The sequence below is a fragment of the Kryptolebias marmoratus genome, linkage group LG16 (assembly GCF_001649575.2).
Source record: "Kryptolebias marmoratus isolate JLee-2015 linkage group LG16, ASM164957v2, whole genome shotgun sequence".
In the NCBI taxonomy this organism is placed as follows: domain Eukaryota; kingdom Metazoa; phylum Chordata; class Actinopteri; order Cyprinodontiformes; family Rivulidae; genus Kryptolebias; species Kryptolebias marmoratus.
This window is the reverse complement of record NC_051445.1, coordinates 17,945,650-17,968,296: the sequence shown is the minus strand read 5'-3', so window position 1 is coordinate 17,968,296 and position 22,647 is coordinate 17,945,650. Positions and strand designations below refer to the sequence as shown.

The 22,647-nt window shown below is 37.0% G+C and overlaps 1 protein-coding gene across 1 annotated transcript; it reads left to right on the top strand.

Moving 5' to 3' along the window:
• Nucleotides 1–1,932: 1,932 nt before the first annotated feature.
• Nucleotides 1,933–21,208, top strand: slc6a3 (solute carrier family 6 member 3). Its single transcript, XM_017409800.3, has 16 exons — nucleotides 1,933–2,642; nucleotides 3,424–3,569; nucleotides 4,071–4,275; nucleotides 5,524–5,655; nucleotides 8,787–9,003; nucleotides 10,668–10,806; nucleotides 11,056–11,190; nucleotides 12,137–12,240; nucleotides 13,588–13,712; nucleotides 14,520–14,632; nucleotides 14,906–15,034; nucleotides 15,312–15,411; nucleotides 16,747–16,847; nucleotides 17,055–17,222; nucleotides 17,348–17,419; nucleotides 17,836–21,208. Exons 2-16 carry the CDS (start codon nucleotides 3,483–3,485, stop codon nucleotides 17,857–17,859), a joined length of 1,851 nt encoding a protein of 616 aa, XP_017265289.1. The 5' UTR covers nucleotides 1,933–2,642; nucleotides 3,424–3,482; the 3' UTR covers nucleotides 17,860–21,208.
• The last annotated feature ends 1,439 nt before the right edge of the window (nucleotides 21,209–22,647 follow it).

The window sequence follows — 22,647 nt, the reverse complement described above, 5'->3', positions numbered from 1 at the left end:
AACATGAATTACCCATGCATGTACGTGTGCGCAGTAAGTGTTATTGTGTGTCATGATCTATGTGTGTTAATTACACTAGCTTACATTAAAACAAATTGAATAAAACTAGGAAAAGGCCTACAGCTGAAGATTATTTCAAGCAATTGTTGTAACATTTCCTAAAGGGACAGTTTTTAGTCAATCTTATCCGTAGTTTCAGGAAAGTTGAACTTTAGATGTAGGAAGATTGTTGAGTTGAATAAGAGCCGACATGAGGTTTGCTGTGAGAAAAAAACCTTGAACTGCTCTGAAATATTTCCTTCATTTGGATATATATTTAAAAAATATGTGAAACAATAATACTATAAGCTACACAAGCACTTGAAACAAACTGACGTATTGAATATGACAAACTGTAATTTAAAGGAACCACGTTTTTATAAAGAACTAAAGGAAAACCACTTAGCCAACCAATATTGCAATCTGAAAAGTAAGGATAAATAAAACATGAATTAAACAGAACATTTTAAGTGCCCAGATGACTAAACTTACTGATAATACCAATATCTGTTCTTTGTTTGATCAAAACTTTAAAATGTTTTTTTTTTTATTCAGCATTGAAGCAAGTATTTTATAATTGGTTGTTTTTCTCATCATTTCTCTTTTTATTAGCAAATTAAATTATTATAATTACATGCAGTGTTTTGCATTTGTGATACTGAGTTTGCTCTAAATTGCAACCAGATTTTCTTCAGTTAAATGAATCTACTACAAATGGATCTAAAGTCAGATTATTATTAATCAATTATCTGCAGGATAATACGCTCTCTGTTCAAACCTCAAGGATAAAGCTTTTTTTTAATCCTTTCTGTAATTTACATTCTGAATTCAAGAATAATTAGTTTTTGTTTGTTTGTAGAATCTATACTTATTTAATCATATATTTATTGGAATGCATTTTTTTTCTAATAAATTATTATTTATTTGAACTCCGTGTCCTCTTTCCAAGCCTGATATCACACTGCATTAGGCAAAATGTCTAAAGCTACAGAATTTATTTACAACCCCAATACTAAAAAAAATTGGGAAGTTGTGTAAAATGTAAATAAAGCCAGTATGCAATGACTTGCCAGTCACATAACCCTTTATTTTATTCACAATGGAACATAGTAAACATGTCACATGTTTAATCTAAGAAATTGAATATATTCTTTGGGAAAAAATAAGGTCATTTTGAATTTGACATCTTAAAAAAGTTGGGACAGGTCCATGTTTCCCTCTGTGAAGCATCCCCTCTTCTTTTAACATCAGTCCAGAGCAGCTGCAGTTTGAGGAGGGGGATGTTGTCCCATTCTTGTCTGATGGATTGAAGTTGTTCAACAGTCCTGGGTTTTCTTTGACAGGTTTTTTGTTGTATGAAGCAGAAAATGTTTTCAATTGGTAAGATGTCTGGACTCTTCTACTGAAAGGCCCATGCCAGGGGCACCGATGCATACATTATTCTGAAATTGTTTCTCTGTTTTTAGACACAGCTCTTTGTTTCCCATCTTTATTTCTGAGAGGTTCAGCCTCTCTGAAAATGCTCTTTTTATATCCAGTCGTCTTACTGACCTGTTGCCAACTAACCTTAATTGGTTACAAAATGCCTCTTCAGCTGGTTCTTATTTATATTGAGTGGACATATATTTTACAGCCTTTTTGTCACCCTTGTCCCATTTTTGAGATTTGTTGCTGCTATCAAATTCAAAGTAATCTTTTTTTCCTCTAAAATTGATACAATTTCTTAGTTTAAACATTTGACGTATTTCCTATGTTCTATTGTGAGTTAATCAGTGCATTTTATTTTATTTACATTTTACACTCAACTTTTACAAAATTGAGGGTGTACATAAAATAAAATGATGTGGTAAATTTTTATCTGATATCATGCTGAAAATATTTTATGAGACGTAAATCCATAAAAAGGAGCTTCAAAATTCAGCTGATAATTACAAGAATTAAAGACCACTAAGGAGAATATGTTTAAGTTAGTTGACAAAGGTCTTGTGTGTTGATGTTAAATACCTAGAAATGAAGATCAGGAAGCTCGCTAGTGATATTTAAAGTGTCCGTTTGCATATTTTCTTTTTTTTTTTCACCAGACAAATGTGCGCAATTCAGTCCTGTATGAGTCAAGTAAATGCTTAAATCAGGTGAGAAAATGCAGTGATGGATGAGAGAAGAGGAGGAGGAACGCATGAAGCTGATGTGAGGAGAGAGGGAGGGAGAGAGTGAGGGAGGAGAGTGACGGTGATGAGTGGGGGGGTGTTATTGATTGTTTCTCATATTTCAAGAGAGGTCCTGCAGACAGATCTCCATACAAGCCCACAGGAGGCTCTAATCTCTGCGTGTCTGTCCCCACAGAGCCAGGGGAGGGTTGGAGGACTTTCCACAAATCATCCCAGTTTGAGAGTTCCTGTCATCTGTTTTTCTTTTCTGTTTTTTATCTTCATCTCCAGTCTTCCTCTGACTCTATCAGTGTTCCTTCATTTTAATTTTTTTTTTTTGGTCCAAGTCTAACTTGTCGAAGATGGTCAACATCAGTTTGATGTCCTCCGAAGAGCGTCAGTCTTGGAATTAAATCATCCAAACTCTTGGAGCTTTCATTTGCCATTTTCTGAAAGGTGAGTGTGTTATGATTCAAGAGTGATGTTTGTGTTTTAGGTGATAATTTTGTTGTCTTTGAAAGGAAACTTACAGAAAATATAACTTTTTAAAATGTATTCATTTTGTTTAGCTTTGTGAGCAATTTTATTCCAAAAAGTTTAAATAAATTGACAAAAATCTCACAAAAGTAAACTGTATTTTGGAAACCAACTAAAGTCAAAAAAAATATATTTCTTCTACAAAACGGTATAAGAATTCATATTTCTCTGGAGTGTAACATGGTTACCGAGCTTGCAAAGACCAGTCGAGGTGCAAAATGGCGATCAACAAGTGCAACCTGAAATGAGCATGCAGGGATCCCCTATCAAAAATGCTTTTCTGATGTTTGTTAGCCCAGATTCAGTCATCCTGAACTGGTTTTATTTATTTTATTTTATTTTCTGGATTTCATGTAGCAACTTCAAAGCAAAAAAAAAAAAAAAAGAAAAGGAAAGAAACCCTGAACCCATATGTACTATGCTTTTTATGTTATATATCTGCCAACAAGCAACTTTTTCCTTTTTTTGAAAAAATAATGATAATAATAATGTAATCTGATCACAATAATAATGTAATAATGATCACAAATTAAGATTTTTTTTTTTCAAATAACAATCTATTTTAAAACCTTATTTGTTGTAAATTTGCATCAACAGTGCGTTGCATCCCCCAGAGAAGCTTGGCAGAGATGACCTCATTTCTCATAAAGGGAATAATTAATCGCTCTTTTTATGTCTTCTTTGTCATTTTGCCCTTAAGACTTCGCCCACCTCCCATTCCTCTTCCACAGCGACAAGCGCCCGACTCCTGAAGTTTTTATGCTGACAGAGAGAGTCTCCGCTGAAGTGATGTCGTCTGTCGTGGCCCCAGAAAATCCCTCCCCCAACGCTATGGCCCCCAAAGAGGTGGGTACAGAAGTGAGATGTGTTATTGACACGCGAGTGGGAAAATTTCCATTTTTTAGATCAGTGAATTTTTGTAGCGACTTAATTCTTCTTTTTATGCAGATGTGAAACCATGAAACTATAATTTGCAAAAGTACAAATAGTTATTTGTTTTTAAATTAACTTAATTGGACAAGTGAACTAAGCCTTAGCAGGTGTATGAAGCACAGGTGAGGCGCCCTGTGTCACAAGTGGGAAATGCACGGATGAGATTAAAACCAAAAGTGGCCGGTGCTCAGACATGAATCCTGTGTGCGCATGTAAATGATTTGTCTTTTTTCAAGCAGATCTAAACTGAACACAGCTGGTGTGCATAAAGAGAATACAAGTTTGCACGGGTAACCTTTCATACAAATCACGAGGAACCAGCTTGTCCTTCGGGGTTGCTGCTTGCTCAAATTGCTTGAACCATCCATCCGATGTTATTTTGCATGTCATCAATCTTAAACCTCGATTCTCCAGGTGGAGCTGATCCTCGTGAAGGAGCAGAACGGGGTTCAGTTCACCTCCAGCACCCTAGTAGTTCCAGCTCAGACTCACCCCAGTGGGGAGGAGGAGAGGGAAACCTGGGGGAAGAAAATCGACTTCCTCCTGTCCGTGATCGGATTTGCCGTGGACCTTGCAAATGTGTGGAGATTTCCTTACCTCTGCTACAAGAATGGAGGAGGTGAGAGGGGTAAAAAGAACTGACATTGTAGGCTAAAATCTCCAATTGGTATACTATTTTGTTTTTTTGTTTGTTTTTTTAAATGTAGCAAAGAAGAGCATGTTTGGATGGAATTCATTCAGATGTTGCATTAATATAGAGTATTTTTTTCATGCTGTTATATATGCACACGTGTGTGCATATATAACCCTTTACAGAGATCAAAATAGAGGAAAAAAGGAATACACCACAGCTGCTCTGCATAGATTAGCCCTAACAATCAGTGTCACTAATTACGGCTGTTTAACATAGAGCTCTCATTGTGTTTAAGGGCTGCAAATGATACTGTGGCTAGAAATGAAATGACATTTTAGTCATGGTCAGGACAGACACGCAGAATGTCCCAAAACCTGTGCACAGAGAACAATTTTTTTTATTATTATCTCATTTTATTGAAGTTATTTTTACTAGGTGAATCAACTTGGTCAAAGTATAAATAACCCCAAAACATCTAAACGTGCAGAACTTTTTAAAAATGTTAATACTTTTTTGTGATATTTTTGTATAAGAAGGTAGTTTTCAAAATCTAAAAAAATAGTCTGTTTAACACAAAGATTTTAAGTAAAGGTGTAAATATTCAGGTTTCTTGTTTGCTGTACGAGGTAACACTAGAATAAAAGTACAAATTCTATGTTAAACTCATCATTAATTCATGATTTCTGTCAATTTTACCTTATTTTGATAAACAAATATGTTTGTTGGTTTCCTGTTTAATGATCATTTCTGTGCTGGTTTTTTTTTAAGTGTCTGATGACCAAAAAAGATTCTTATTTTTATGAAAAAACAAATATCGTTCTGCTTTCTGGGAGACTCAAAACAATTTTCAATTTTGAATGCAAATAAATGCAAGAATGAAGCAAGTTTAAAAATATTCAAGCTAAATCTAACAAGTAAATGATTCTTTGAGATTTGTGATCCTAAACTAATATTCTCTAAAGCAGCAACATATCACACACTAAATATTTGTGATACATCTTCCATTAATTAATGCATTATATCAACACCAACCAAGCAATAAATTTGCATAGTGCCAGTTGATAAAATATTAATTTAATATAAACATTACCAAACAGAAATATTTGCAAATTTGAGCAGAACAAAATGGCATGTTTTGTTTGCATTGGCATCACTGTGATTTATATGAACAATACTGACGTAGTCTGACAGTATCTCTGTAGTTTATAGAGTTCCTTCATCGCATTTATGCAGGTGCATTCCTGGTGCCATACCTGTTCTTCATGGTGATCGCAGGGATGCCTCTTTTCTACATGGAACTGGCTCTGGGACAATACAACAGAGAGGGAGCTGCAGGTGTTTGGAAAATCTGTCCCATATTTAAAGGTACAATAGATTTCTTTCTTTTTTTTCAGGTAGCAAGACTTGTGTCGACTCTTATTCTGGACATCTGAAAGATTACAGAAAAATATTCCCTCTCATAAACACTGAGTTATGGTCAGTGCTCTGAGTTTGTATCCAAACTTCTATTTCACAGATGTTTAATTTGGACACGAGTAACTGACCTTGACAAAGTTAGAAAAATAAAGAAAACACACCAACAAATATATAACTTCAGCAAAACGGCAAATTTCCAATCAGCTTGAAACATCATAATGTCTCAAACAGAGCTGTCTGGTTCATAATGATCAGTCTAACTCCACACATTTTCCTTCACAATTTTTTTTATACAACAATATAAATAAGTATTTTATTGTTATTTACACAATGAAAGCCAATATTTTCTCCCCACATTTTCGTACACAAGTGTTTGCACTTGTTCTATAAATGTGTCACGGTCTCTGTTTATTTTCTGTTAAGTCCATTTGCCTTCACTGCCGTGTGAATGACAGTACCCACCCCACCCCCTCCTTGATATTTGCATGTCTTTCAATCTGTGTGTCTGCCCACATGCCTGCCTGTCCACATGCCAGTCTCTTTTGTCCGCCCGTCTCCGTGCTGAACACCGACAGGCATTATTTATCCCTCCAAGAACATCAGGTTCCGTTGGCACTCAGATGGAAAGCAAATGTAAATTGGGCTTTTAGACTTGTGTCCTGATTGTCCAGTCGGGTAACACGTCTTTTGAACACATCGTTAAGCAGAGCACCATCCAGGAGAACGCCATCCAAACGTACGCTAATGGAAAGACAAACATTAAGACCCATTTTTGTTCTCGAACTCAGTCACAGGTTGAAAAAATAATGACACTTTTTGCTCAATATCAGCATTTTATGCTTTTAAGCACTTTGCAAGGTTGTTTTTATACACGTTCAACCACCCTTTTTTTGTTGAATTGCACATCATGCTAAATTTTAGCTAGTTTTCTTCTATTGTTTTAAAAATAGCCTTTAAATTAAAGCTATGGTTTGAAGAAACAACCTCAAACACTATTAATTCCACTAAACCGTCTGTTGCTTCACAGTAAGAAACCACAGGGTCGTGTTCTGTGTAATCCTGCCTTATAGGTGTGAAGGTTGTCCACTTCGTGTCTGTCTGAGCACCATGTGCCTTCTGTGCGAGAACATGTGCTGTCTGTCAGAGACCACACTGAGGATGTTGACTTTCTAATCACACGCTTCACTCTCTCTTTCTCTGCCTCTCAGCGGGAGGATAACAGTAATTATTCCGATGCACATACACATGCCCGTATTGACAGTAATTATTCTGATCAACAGGCTGGTTTCCTCTCAGGATCAATGCATTTGAAGAAAAGCACCGAGATGAGCGGAGACGGAGAGATAGCACGGCCGCACGCGGTGCTAATAAGAGACACCTCTCACCAGACAAATATCACATCCACATTACAAAGATATCAATAAGGCCCAGTCGCAGTCACGCTTCTTAGCAAAAGTCAACAATTAAAGGCAGCCTTAGAAGAGAGGAGGCCACTTCAGATTTATAGAAAGGGTAGATGGGTTGATAATCAAGGCATGAAGAGGCTATCTTTAAAAGTTCAGGTTGTGTTGTGATGAGACTGCAGGCGATGTCTGTACACACACACACACACCAATCCACACACATTCGGGGACAAATTGTGCTTTCTGTTGGGCTGTAAAATATGTAGCTGAAATTTCTAAATGGCAACCTACCATTTCCACTGACTGACAGAAAGTCTTAGAAATGAAAACAAAACAAAATTTTATTTAAAACATTCAAGAAGACCCATCACCACATCTAAATAAATATGTTGGCTGATTGCTTTTCATTCATTATACATGTATATAGATACTGTATATGCTGAATTGGAAAAAGTAAAGTAGTAGTACATTTTTATCCCTTCTTCAAGATAGGACATTCACTTCCCACCTTTGTAAACTGGGAAAAGGTGTTCACTAGTGATGGGAAGATGAAGCAGGAGATGGATCAATGGACTGGGGCCTCATTTTGTCTGCAGTAATGAGGGCGTTGCTTCAGTCTTTCATGATGAAAATTAAACTGAGTCAAAAGGCTAAGTTCTTGATTTATTGGTCTGTCAGCGTTCCAACCCTCACCTATTGTCAGAAGTTATGGATCATGACTGAAAGAACAAGATCCTAGATACAAGCAGATGAAATGAGCTTCCTTTGTAGGGAAGGTCAGGCTTAGCCTTGGAGATAAGGTGAGGAGTTCCTTCATCCAACCAGAGCTCTGAGGAGAACCACTGCTCCTCCTTATTGAAAGTTGTCAGCTGAGGTGGTTCAGGCATCTGATTATGATGCCCCCTGGATGCTTCCTTTTGAAGGATTTCCCAGTGGGAGAAGACCTGGGGACAGACCCAGAACTTGCTGGAGGGATTATGTATCCTCTCTGGTTTGGGTACACCGTAAGATGCCCCAGGGGGAGCTGAATTGTCACTGGTGAAAAGGATGTCTGGGTCTCCCCCCGACCTGTTGCCTGTGTCAGGAAGTGTTGAGGAAGGACCAAAGGATGCAGACTGAACTTGAGGACTGGATGCAAAGAAGGAATTTAACAACAAAAACAAAAGCTGATGGGGCAGAAGTAAAATAAACAGAAAATGAAACAATACATACAAGGAACAGAGAGGGAGAAAAACAGGATAACAGGCAAGTAACAGGGAGGGTAACAGGAGTGAAAGAGAAGCAGACGTACAAGTAGGCTGGGCGGAATAATTGCTAATGGTGAGAGCTGAGGCTAATGAACATGAGGAGCAGGTGTGGTAAACTGAGAGCAAGAATGACTGAGGGGGAAAGGGCTCAGGGAGATACTGAGAAACTAAACACAAAGAATTTTAAAAGGTCAAGGAAGACGTGGTAAAATATGAACACAATAACAGAAGGAATAAAAAAACCCAGCAACAACAAACACAAAACCTCAGGACCAAGACAGCCTCCACCATCCACCCATGGATAATCGACAGAAAATGAATGGAAGAGGATAAGAAATAATTTGTAGAATGTAGTGTACAAATTAAGTAAAAGAAAAAAGTAAAAAATGCTATATTTTTCAGTAATATCCATATTTTGTGTTCCCTATAGGTGTGGGTTTTACAGTGATCCTCATTTCCCTTTATGTTGGTTTCTACTACAATGTCATCATCTCCTGGGCACTGTTCTACCTCTTCTCATCATTCACCAGCGAGCTACCCTGGGTCCACTGCAACAACACTTGGAACAGTCCAAATTGCTCTGACTGGGCTGAGAATGGCTCAGTCAGTGATATTTACAAAGCCACACCCGCTCAGGAGTACTTTGAGTAAGTTTGCTCTATGATTTATGGCTCGTTATGTGGTTATATTCTTTCCTGTATGTGTCTCTTTCACTCTGTGCACACAACATCTCAATTAAGAGATAACAAATTTAGAAGACAAAAATCATGTATTCGTACTTCTTGGGATGAATCCTGAGGGTAGCTGCATTTGTCACGTTACCTCTGCTTCTCTGTGAAGCTTAGCAGGTGTCTCCTGATTCTGCAAGTGAGGGGTTTGTCCTGTTGTGACAGGTGAAACATTTCTTTCCTGCTAGCTGAAGTGGCAGTGTGTTATTTTCACAGAGCCACCTGCAAATAATGCGACCGCCACAGCTGAACACTGGAATTTGTATTTAGCCTCATTTTTTTTCAGGCTCCAAATGATTTGGATCAAGACATGGAAAGAGTTCAGTTACTGTGCAGATTTTCATGGTACTCACTCTTACAATCCTTTTCTAGAATTCACCTAAAGCCTAAAGTGTAACTTTGCAAAATCGTGAAAGTAGTTAGGTGATATTTACCTCTTCTATGACAAAAAAAAACTTGTATTTTCATGCAAAAAGCAAATATCTACAATGGTCCTCTCAAAGCAGCACTATCATAAACTTTCAAATTGTACTTTATTATCATATCTTTCTATTATTGTTTTGTGTATTAGACACAAAGTCTACAATTTTAGTTAATTTATAGAAATGCTTTTTTTGCTTGACTACATATTCAGCCTAATGATGGATCAGGTTCAGGTCCTTTTTATGTAAACACCAAGAATCTTTCTCTTTGACACATTATCAAAGTAAAATTTCATGTCTAAAACTATAAATATTAATTTCTCTATATGTGGTTAAATAAACAATCATGAGTAGTGATGTTATATCTGGCTTAGTAATTTAAGGACAAATATTTATTAGCTATAATAAATTTCTTCAGTTTGCAATTTGGAGGTAATTTACAGCCATCTTTCTTTACTCCTTTCTAAATGATATCTTTCACATGGAGAACAGTAGCTGTAGCTCTGCAACTTGTCTTCACTGTGCAAACAGCGTGCTTGTCTCAACGTCTGCAAGATCTTATTTTAAAGACATAGTTTAGATTTTCTGAAATGGTGTTCTGTGCAAAAGCTATCAACATTTAATAGTTGTAGATATCTCATTGAACAACCTCAGGTTGATGGGATAGAGTTCAGTTCTGACCGGGTTGATGAGCCACTGGCTACTCAGAATGGGGCCAAAGTGAACGGATTGCTGCCATCCTGAAACTTCTCCAGTCTCAAAAATGTCACAGTGGTTTAATGAATAGAAACCTTTAATTTTGACAATCTTACAATATTCAATTGTTTGGAAAGAATTCTATAAATATTAGTTACTTGGAGACAGCAGCAATCCACTTTAATCTTGATCCTGGTTGGACTAGCTGTTATCTCATCAGTTCAGTTAGAATTAAACTCTACTTCTTCAATTTGAGATAATTCAAAGAGTTTTCAACCGTGGGTAACGTTTAAATGGTTCATAACCATTTCACAAAATCCTATATCAAGAGATTTAATTAGTCCCTTTAGGAGCTTTTTAAACTGGGTGTCTACCTTATGAGCTGAGAAAGTGCTAAATACAAGCCATTAGATTTATTATTATGATAAATCAGGGATGCCACTGACTGAATGTTCTCTTTTCTAGACGAGGGGTCCTTCATATTCAGGACAGTAATGGTATTGATGACCTGGGCCGTCCTCGCTGGCAGTTGACTTCCTGTTTGGCGGTGGTGATCATTCTGCTTTACTTCAGTCTCTGGAAGGGTGTCAAGACCTCTGGGAAGGTAGGGCATGTAGCAGCACACATTATCAATGCTTGCTACCATAAGAAAACCCCAGAAAATATCTAATTCCTACTTTAACATCCTCTGTCTGAGACACAAATCACTTGAACTGTTTAGTAAATGAATGTAGCACCTTTATTTCTTTGATATTACTTACATGTGTATAAAAGTTCTTGTTTTCCTTTTTCATTTCTGTAAATGTAGGGTTTGCATTTAGTAATGTGTGTGTATCTTGTGTGCCTCCTTCAGGTTGTGTGGATCACAGCCACCATGCCCTACGTGGTCCTGACTGTGCTACTGCTCCGCGGAGTCACTCTGCCTGGAGCCATCGATGGCATTAAAGCCTACCTCTCTGTGGACTTCCTGAAACTCTGTGATGCCAAGGTGAGTGCCAGCAGAGGAGACAGAGATTCAAGGGAGGTGAAAGGGGCGGGGGGGTCCTGGAGAAGAGGGAGATTCTGTACGGGAACGACAGTGGTGGCAAAAAGCCACTTTGAAAGGAATACTTTGACATTTTGAGTTTTATTCTTTTAATTTTATTCCTTCACTAGCATTTAACTTACTGAGAAACCCTAGATTTGACTCAGTTGGGAAGCATTAAGTCTTGGCTTGTGCCTTTATACATATTTGGTTGACTACAATTATATCAAGGTGAACAGATAACAGATAAATATTTTAACATTATATCAGTTTGAATCTGTACACTTAAAATAATATTTCAGAACAATAATCATTGTCATGTTGCATGAGTTTCATTATTATGCTAAAGTGTTGCAATGAGAGAATATTTTACTCAGAAATATTTTTCATTTATTTTTTTTATATTGAATATTGAAAAAAGAAATCCATGAACGTACAGTTATTCCAGGGAACATGCACAAATGTTTTGCTTAAAATGATAGTTCAGATCTCTTGAAGTGTGGTTCTGTGGTAAGGTTATGAGCCGGTAATATCTTACCTGTTGTGGATTGTTCGTTAGGTAGCCACAGGCACTGAAAAGATGAGAAAATTGTTTATACTCTTATCTTCCCTTCTTATCTAATAGTAGGTATTAGGGAGATTATTAAGCAAACGAAGAATTTTCAGTTATGGAGAACGATAGAGGAAGCAAGATGGAAACACTGACAGTTGCATGGGAGCAGTTGGAAAATTAGATTAAATAGATGCATGGAGCGGTAATTTGCAAAATTACCCCCCAGTATTCACATGTGTCTTTCATCTACTGCTGTTGAATGAGTTTCCTGCAATTATCTCTAATAATGGCTTTTTTCCTCTCCTGTGCCTTTTGTTTGCCGCTTCTCACAAGTGTGCTTGTTCTGTCGCTCCGCAGGTCTGGATCGAGGCAGCGACGCAGATCTGTTTCTCACTGGGAGTGGGGTTCGGCGTGCTAATTGCATTTTCCAGCTACAACAAATTCAGTAACAACTGTTACAGGTATATGCACGCAGGGAGAGGCAGGTGGGGATTCATCGGGGCAGAAGGAGGTGGAGAACTTGCCCGCAGTGCAAGCACGCTCCACATCAGCAGGTGAATTAGAATAACCTTTGAAGCTTCTCCAAAGCAGCTACGTCTTTGGCAGCAAGCTGTGCGACAGAAAGCCTTAACACCCATCAGAACTGTTGCACTCTTTGAAAAATCACACAAGTCCACACAAAAGTCTTTTATCTTCTTTTTTTTAAAAATTGTTTCTGAAAATGAACCCAGCCTGCCTCAAAGATGCTTCCTTGGGACGTTTGTTTGTAGATTAGCAGAAGAAGCTCATGAGTCTGCATGACAAAAGTGAGCTCACTTTTAACACACTTTAATAAAGTTTGGCTAAATTAAAACTCTCTACTTACTTTTTTAGGCTTTACCTTATCAGGAGACTGGTTATTAATGACATTACACTGACAACAAGACAGAATAATGAATAAATGAATGAATAATGAATAAAAACACAAAGATTATTATTTTAGGCCCTGTCATGAATGTCAAAAATGATGCACACATTTCTTGGAAAATACTGTATGATATATATATATATATATATATATATATATATATATATATGAGAATGGACTTAAAGACAATATATAAAAATACAGAGAAAGCAGATGATTAGCTTGGTTAAAGTTTCTCCCCAAATGCCTTTTTTCTGTATGTTTTATGGTTATCTCTCAGTTATTAACCTTTTCAGCATGAGATCAGAGTTTGACAACAACAGAACAAGGATAATGGGAGACATACTCAGACAAAAAAAACTAAAAGAGTTCCATATTTGTTTGTTGTTTTATTTGTGTGATGGCAGGACGTGCAAACACAGCAAAAAATATATATTTTTAAAATGATCTGGAGTAGTCTGGACAGGGCCTCAAAGTTCTAATGTCTAAGTCCCAACACTCAACTGCAACACCCTCAGAAGTTGGACTTTTGACTTGGAGAGTCAGCAAGGTTTTTTACCAATTCCAACATGAAATCCAACGTTTTTACCTCGCATATAAAAAGTGGTGACAGCTGCATCAATAACCTGTTTATTCTAATGTCTAACTATTTGTTTCTCATTAAATCAGCCACCCACATATGTTTTTTATGAGTAGACACATTGCTGCAGAGGTTCAAAAAATGCAGGGAAATATGTTATTATCAACTTGCATTGCTAATAGCTATTAGTCTGGTCACTGAGCACAATATTTAATGAGTCCCATAGATTTTCTGACTTGCGTGACAGACTCTACCATGACATGCAAATTATTAAAATAAAGAGTAATAACTGGGTTTTTTTTTCTGTTTTCTTCTGTCCAGAGATGCCATCATAACCAGCTCCATCAACTCTTTAACCAGTTTCTTCTCTGGCTTTGTGGTCTTCTCCTTCCTTGGGTACATGTCCCACAAACACAACGTGGCTCTAGATAAAGTGGCTAGAGATGGTAATATATAAAGTTAATTATTTTTATTTAACATATTGTCATATCCAGAACAGTGCAGTGGTTAGAGCTGTTGCCTCCCAGCCAGAAGGTCACAGGATCTCTTCCTGGCCTGGGGCCTTTCTGGGTGGAGTTTACATGTTCTCCCTGTGCTCATATGCCTTTACTCCGGGTACTCCGATTTCCTTCCACAGACCAAGAACATGCATATTATGTTAACTGGTAACTCTAAATTATCTCTAGGTGTGAGTGACAGTGTGAATGGTTGTTTGTCTCTATGTGTCCCTGTGATGGACTTGCGACCTGTCCAGGGTGTCCCCCGCCTCTCATACAGTGACTGCTGGGGATAGGCACCAGCTCCCCGTGACCCGGGATGGAGAAGTGGATCAAGAAAATGGATGGATGGATGGATGGATGGATGGATGGATGGATGGATGGACATTGTCATATCAGGTATGATTTGTATTGTACTTTTATGGTAGTAGTACATACTACAGCCCTGTACTTATCTGGTACATACCTGCTACTTACAGGTTAAGTATCTGTTACTTAAACTTACAAACAAATACAAAAAAAAAAAAGTGAAAAAAAATGGTTGCAATAGATAATATAACTCATACCCAGCTGTATTATGTCTAGTTACCTCTGTTTTTGTATTTGCTTGTGAGTTTATTTAAATGCTCTTGCATCTTCATACATGTCATCAAGAAGAAACCTGAAATATGTCTTTTTGTTTTTATTTTGTCTTTTGATCAATCTGTCCTGAAAGCTGCAGTATATTTGCTGTGCTGCTTTTCTTGTGCTCTTTAGGTGCCGGGTTGGTATTTGTCATTTATCCTGAAGCGATAGCAACATTGCCTGGATCATCAGTGTGGGCTGTAATTTTTTTCATCATGTTGTTGACACTTGGTATCGACAGCGCTGTGAGTACAAAACCAAGACATTCACCAACATTTGCACCACTTAGTTAAGCCAAACGACAATTGATTTAGCTTTTTAAAAAAATGCCCTGGTTTAGATGAACTGGGATGTCATATCAGCAGTGTTTCTGGGTACTGTAGTATCTATGTTACTGTTCAAAGAATCTCAAACAATGCAAAATGGTGAAAAAAAGATCATTTTCATCCAATATTGTCTTTAGTTTTTTTTGTGTCTGGCTAATAATGTGTTTCTGACTCTCCTGTTTCCTGCTTTAGATGGGTGGTATGGAGTCTGTGATCACAGGTCTAATCGATGAATTTAAATTCCTTCACAAGCACAGAGAGCTGTTCACCCTCTTCATTGTTGTTTCGACATTTCTCATATCTCTCTTCTGTGTCACAAATGTAAGTAGTTTTCATCCTGGGGAGACCGTTGCATTTACGTATTGCTCTTCCTTGTTTAATGATGAATATTCTTCTCTGTTGTGCGGTTAAACAGCAGGATGTTCCAACAAATCCATGTAATTTTGATCAATATTGTTTTTATCCCTCATAGAAAAGATGACAAAGATCTAAAGCTGCAATCCACTTCACAATCAGAATTTATTTACATTTTGTCGTAATTTGTATTGTGTTTTGGATGGTAAAAGCGTCACAGATAATTTGTTTTGTTTACTTTCAGGGTGGGATGTATGTGTTTACGCTGCTGGATCACTTTGCAGCAGGAACATCGATTCTCTTTGGAGTGCTTATTGAGGCCATCGGCATCTCATGGTTCTACGGTGAGAAAGATGGAACAAAGAAAAGAGAGAAGAAAAACACTTGATTCATTTATTTTCCATGGCCAGCCAAGCTGATGCTGTATTAAAGGTCTGATGAGAAATCTGCTGGTTTGGACGTCCTGTGCTGCAATACAACAAACTTCTATTAGAAAAAAAAAAAAAAAAAAATCCTGCAGCTCGAAGGACCATTACTAGTAATAGTGTGCACCTCTTCAGTCTCTGCCCTGAAAGTCAGTGTAGGGACTGCTGGGATTCTGGTGATGTGGTCCTTATAAAATGAACAAATGGAGAAAATGTGACCCTTTTGCTCACTCAGCAGTGAGACAACAAACAGAAGAATTACAGCTGGAGAACAAGCAACTTCAATTTGTCCCATTCAGCAGACACCTAGATGGGTGTAGCTGTGGGGTTTGTGTTGACCCAGTTTCTTCCAAGATTGTTAGATTTTTAGACACTTAATGTGACATTTCTTGTCAAAACAACAATTTAAAATTCAATGAATTCTCAATTACAATCAAGACACGTTTAACTGTCTAAACTTGACTGAGTTTTGCAGCGCCTTGTAGGCACAACATGAAACTAATCTTTCAGTTCTAGAGGTGGAAAAGAAAGAACTTAACGTCTGGAAGAACATGTTTAATGTCTACAAAACCTGACTGAAGAGAGGTGAATATAAGACTAAATTCTAAGAAGGTTCCAGGCAAAGGGGTCAACATATTGCCCCACTTTGGTGGGTCCTGACCTTGGCAAGTCAGATAAATCAAGCCTGAGGCTTCAGCAGGCTTTTGTTGGTCTTTCTTTCTCCACCATCCTTATAAGTGCTGACAGGAACCATTGACCCCTGGCTACTTCGGTTTTTTGTGCTGCTGTCCACTGCTTTAGTACATTTAGTTTAGCTGGATACCTGGTCGTCAAACTAGATGTATTTCTCTGCAGTGAGAAATGCCTTCCGGTCAAAAATGTATTTTAAAAACAGAACAAATGGGGGAATAAGAAACGCAACAGTTTTTTGAAGTAAAATAGGAGCAGCAGCGTTTTACACTTGCAAAGAAACTTACTAATTTATCTGAAATTGTTAAACTGTGATTTGTACCATTTCTACTTTTACTGCTATGACTAGTATTACAGCACTGTGCAAAAGTCTTAAGTGGTCTAAAGGGGTCTTGATCAAAAGTTATTCATATCTTATGAAAGTTTTTAAAACATTTTGTTGAACTTTGGTGTTGTTTTATTAACCCACAGAAAGTCTGAACTATGGATTATGGCCACTTTTACTGATTACAAGAAACTCTGGCTGCTTCGAAGCTAAATTTAAGAGATTTTTCTGTGCTTTAGGAGTGGATCGATTTAGTGATGACATTAGGGAGATGATTGGCCATCGACCAGGCAGATACTGGAGGCTGTGCTGGAAGTTTGTCAGTCCCTGCTTCCTCCTGGTAAGGCTCACAAACCCTGATCATGGAAAAACAACAAAAACATTATTGTGGTGAATCTGTGAGTTTATTCTAAATAATAAATGTCCTGCATAGTTGGCAATCAAAAGAACTTTGCATTTCTAGAGTCACTTGGTGATTTTTTTGGGTTTATTTAATGAACCTACCATAAGTACATGTATTTTGTGTCCTTACTATCTTTCCTCATAGTTTATGGTTGTGGTGAGCTTTGCCATGTTCAACCCTCCAAACTATGGCTCCTACACGTTTCCTCCATGGGCCAACATGGTGGGGTGGTGTCTGGCCATGTCCTCAATGACCATGGTGCCACTCTATGCCATCTACAAACTCTGCACATTGCCTGGAAAGTTTTGCAATGTAAGTCAAAGTTGTGTTTGCAAAACAAAGTTAGAAAAAAAATAACTCCTGTACATGTTGGTGGTGCTTTGTCATTGGATTGTTTTACTGTTTGAAGAGAGACTCTAATCTCTTTTCTTTAACAGCGACTTGCTTATGCCATTACGCCTGAAACAGAGCATCATCTGGTAGAAAACGGGGAGGTTCGACAGTTTACTGTAAGTGCACCTTCATCCTCATTATGTCTCTAGACCTTATAACATCTCTAAAAATTGAATATAATTGTTATGTGTGTTAACTTCTGCTTTATACACCTTTAAATCATTTGTTCAGATATTTTTGAAGTTGGGTTCTGAAGAAAGGTCATGAATAAATAAAATCTTACCTGTTGTACATAGCTTTTTGAATGCAAGAAATAGAGTTTGATTTTGAGCATACAGCTCATTTGAATGGGGGCAAGATTGCTGTTCATTTTACAACAATCTAAATCTAAAATTTCACAAGATTTTATACGATGTTATTTGTCCGCCATCTTTCCACACAAACCCGCTTCAAAAGATCCTAACATTACTGTTTTGATTTTTGGAGTTGTGCGATGTTTGTTTCATGAGCGTCCTGCCTTTTTGTTTCACAGCTTCATCACTGGCTGGTCGTCTGAAATCTACAGAAAAAATGTTTAAAAGCGTGAAACGAAAGAATGCCAGAATGTTTGCTGGGTGAATGAATGCATGAGCAACAAAGGTCTAAAGAGAATAGAAGAGGACAGCCATTTAAATTGATCACAGAGAAAATGATGGTAGGAGAAACTTAAAAGTGCCAACAAAAAAAGGAAAAGTTAACAATACACAGAACTTTTACTGCTGTTTTATTTTGACAGTGTGTCTGTATGTGTGTGTGTATGTGTATTAAACTGTGCACTGGTCCATTCTTCACAAACTGGGGAATGGGATTCAGTGAAACATTACATTTCGTGTGTAGCCTGATTTTTCCGTAAATGCAAAATTCCCTGAACACATCCCATGGTAGTTTTAGCCCGTGTGCTCAATCTTTTTTCATATTTTCTTGCAGTTAAATCAATAAGCCATGGAAGCTGCAGGTGGATGAACACAGAAAGGTTTAATTTACTTTGTGTCAAGTGCAAAGTGGCTCAAATATTAAAGCAGAAAATCAAACTTGTCACGATATTGAGGTGCTACACTGCCTCCCATCCCCCATTTCTTTCATGCTTGCTGATAAAACAAACAAGCAAGTAGGCCTCATCTATTTAGTTCAATATCCTGTGTCAATATTTTAGGAGGCAGAGCTGATTGAAATAACTAAAATATAACAATTAACACAAACGTTGCTGAATCCCATTTCTTGCTGTTCTGCTGTTTTTTCATTTTCTTTTAAAGACTGTTATGATGATGATGTTATAGCACTGTAAAGTTCCTGCAAAACTTCTCATTTTGGTGACACCAAAATGACTAGCGTTTGTTTGAACTGTCAACATATTTAGTCAACATTATAAAACATATTAAAATCTTTATTACAAAGCTCAACCAAGTTAGTGCCGCATTGTTCCGATTATAAATTTGTTTAGACATTGTACAGCCTGTTTAATTGATAAAGATATACTACATTGTTACGTTAAAACTAAAATTTTCATTTATAACTGCTACCCCTAAAAAGTGAACTAACACTTGATTGAAACTTTTAAATAAGAAAAATATGGAACCCCATGAAGGTCATGAGAAGAATTTAAGAACCACATGAGCAATAGCTTGGAACATGTTTGTGTTAACTTGTGATTTACCCCTTGTTTGCATTTCTTCTGATCTATAACAAAAGACTGTGTTATGGTGTGTTTGCAAGGGTCTGCTGGTGGCTGTGACGCAAGGGTCATTGTGCCCTCAGCTCTGGCTGCTCAGGTACTTGTCCTGGTGCAGTGATGGGTTTGCTGGCAGAGAGTTTTATTCAAGCCACCGTTTTCCTGAAATCCTGTTGTTTAACCATGCTGCATCTACGGCTGAAGCATCACAGGTTTATAAAGCTGCTGAGCACAGAGAACCATAGTCTTCATCCACAGGTTTCCCCATCACAGTCAGGTGCAGCAGGTTAACACTGTTAATGATCAGACTCATAAAGAGTAATGAGCACTAGAAGTAAATTATCTGGAGCGTGTTAATATGACCGGAGAGGACAGAGAGCTGATGTTAATATAGAGCAGAGATAAAGGAAGGCAGATTCTGAAACTAAAGCGTTACTTCTGAACTTTTGAAGTAGTTGTATTGTGAAAATGTTATGGACGAATAATATCTTACTTGCTGTAGATGCTGTAGCTTTTTGAACAGGTTCAGCTTGAAGAAATTATTTTAAATGTTAATTCTTGACCAGCTGGTGGCTTGTCACAGTGGGGCCAAAACCAAAGTGGACTCATACTGTCTTAAAACAACTCCAGTCTCAAAGTTTCATTCACAAAAATCCACCCTCAGTTTGGTGTTAGCAGCAATTCCTGGATAAATATGATGGTATTCCTGTCTGAAGTGCCCAAGGCTGTACTGGAAGTGCTACAGCTAGCTGCTGCTATCGCTTGTTGGGCTTGCGTATAAGCATAAAAGTCTATGTAAATAACTGTGTGATATGACATTGAAGGTGATGTAAATGCTTATGAAATGTTTTTGAAATTTTGGAGTTGTTTTAAGGATAGCAATACATACAGCATAGTACTTACCAGGTATATACCTGGTACCTACATGGTACATACCTGGTACTTACATGGTATGAACTGCACACTTACCTAGTACTTGTTGAATATGTAACTGGTGCCTACCAGGTACAAGTCACTTCATGATACAATCATTGTTGGTTGAGCCCCTCAGCATGGTTTCTTCCATACAAAGGATCGTAAAATGATTTTAGATAGGGTTTGAAAAAGGGCTTGTACTTTTAAAGAATTCCTTAAAGATGTTCAAATAAAGCAACTATATGTCTCCTTCTGCCACAAGTCAACTTTAGCCATTCAGATTACAGAAGCACTAACTGCAGAACCAGCTAGTTATTACAGAAGCCAAGCAGTAGCAGAAAATCTCTTTTCAACCAAGAAAATTCTTTGTTGTTATTTTAATTTTAGTCATTCTGTAGTGACATGTTTGTCATCCATAATAATAGACTGTTGCTGAGGATCCTCACATCTAGTTCACAGTGACAATGCTGATTGTTCTGAAGAAACTGCATGCATTCGATCCTTGGTTTCAAATGCAGATAATTGGAAGTGTTGGCAAGACCAATTTCTTGTAGCTGTTATCTCATGGATTTAGTGGGGTCCAGCTCTGTCATAAAGTCAGTGAAAGTAGTCCTCAAATCATTCTCACCTTGACCTTTTGGGCATCTCTTTGTGAAACAGCATCAGCCTCACTGCTCAACCAAAGAACCCAGAAATTCAAATACTGCGTCCTCAAAAGTGAACATTTTGCCAAGAATCCTTTTTTCCTCACAGTCATTCTGTTTTTTGTTGATCCTACAATTTGTTAGAATTGATAAGGAAGCTTTGTCACATTTGCTTTAGAAGGCATTGAGCTTTAATTTTACAGTTTACACAATCCTATTCTGTATTTTAAGACTGTTTAAAAAGCTGCTCTTTAATCAAACTACGAATAAATAGTGTTTAATGTAATAAAACAAGTAACTTAAATGATATATCCGTGTAAGTAAATGTAATGTAAAGAGAATTGTATTGTATTGTTCTGTAACATATTGAATTATATTCATAGATATTAGCCTTAAGAAGCTTGATGAGAATTATATGAAAATCTATATGATAACGTTTTTATGTATTTTCTTTAAGTTTTGTTTTTGTTTTGTTTTTTCTGTTTTATCAGAAACTAGCAGGTCAGCAATGACTTGTTTTTTCCCCTCGTGGTACATGTAACACACTGATGGGTTAACTGTGTCCCTGTGCTGCTGTACTGTGCCCGGTGGTGTTTCTGACTGTATTATTTCGTTTTGTACTGTCACATAAAGTATATTAAATAAAACTGTTACATTTAAAATCTTCTTCTGTGTTTTCTATGAAATAATGACTACTTTAAATTTTCTGATTTTTATCTATAAATTGTTAAAAGGTGTTGAAAACCTAGTTGCATATAAATGTATTTTATAACTGTAGTTATTTGATTAAACCCTATTTTTTACTAACAGTGAGTAAATTGGCCTTCAGTGGGTATAAAATAAAATCATAGGTTTTTTTTATAATTTTTGAAAAGGAGGTTGTGTACCTGCTGTAGACAACCTTAAAACTGTGTAATTTTTAAGAAACAGAGTTTAATTCTGACCTTGCTAACAAGCTAATGGTTTATCCAATTAGGCCAAGCTTAAAGAGGAGTGCTGTCATCTTACAACAACTCCAATAATTTTATAATTTCATGACAGTTTGTGCTTTTTTTTGTTTTGATTTTTGATTTTTTTATTAAGCCCTGACACGTCTGACAATTTACATTATGGGACTGTCTGCTGTATCATAAAGGCAAAAAAAAAGTTCAATATAGCAAAGAACTTTTTTCAGCACTGTCTGGAAAGAACAATTAATGGCAGCATCTAAATGTAGCACTTCCAATGTAGCTTGGGTCACTTTTAGTCAGAATAATATTGTTTCCTTCCTTTTTCCTCCAAATAACCTTGTAATGCAAAACTCCATTACAAGGAATGTGAGATTAGTTGCATTGTAAAAGTTTATGAAAAGAGTGTTTGTATGAAGGGCTATGAAATTTTAATGTTGGAGTTGCTTGAAGATGGCAAAAAAAAAATTGTTTGTTTTTGGCCATTAGCTCACCCATTAAGTCAGAACTTGTCTCTTTTTTTCCCAACTGAGGTTGCTCAAGCAGGTAAGATAAATAAATATGCATAACCTTTCCACAAAACGCTACTTCAAATGATCTGAACTATCCCTTTAAAGTTCCTCTTTAACATTTGTTCTGTTATTCACCAATACTGATCACAATCTTGTCTCTTTTTTAACAAGGTATTGATTTTTTTAGTCTCAAGATGTATTTGCTTGTGTGTTTTTCTATCTAAATATCTTCATTGTAGTAAAGAATATTGATAAACTGAGCGTTTCAGAGATTGATGAGCGTGACCAAGCAGCATTCATTCCTGTAACAAGAGTGTCAAACACAGAAAGTCTACAGCATCCACAGACAGACAACCAAACAGTTTGGGATGATTACTGCCTAAAATCCAAACTGATGTATCGATGTCTGTCTTGTTGGTGTGTGTGAGCAACCTTCCTGTTGACTGTTTAGTTCAAAGTTTGCACACTGGTTTTCTCAGGATGCAACAAGTGATTTTTGTTTAAGACACAACAGTCTGATCTGTGAACATGCTGATGTAGATATCCATTCTCATCATCCTGTTATGACAGGAAAAAACAGAAATATTTCAGATTTATGAATAAATTTGGTGACACCTT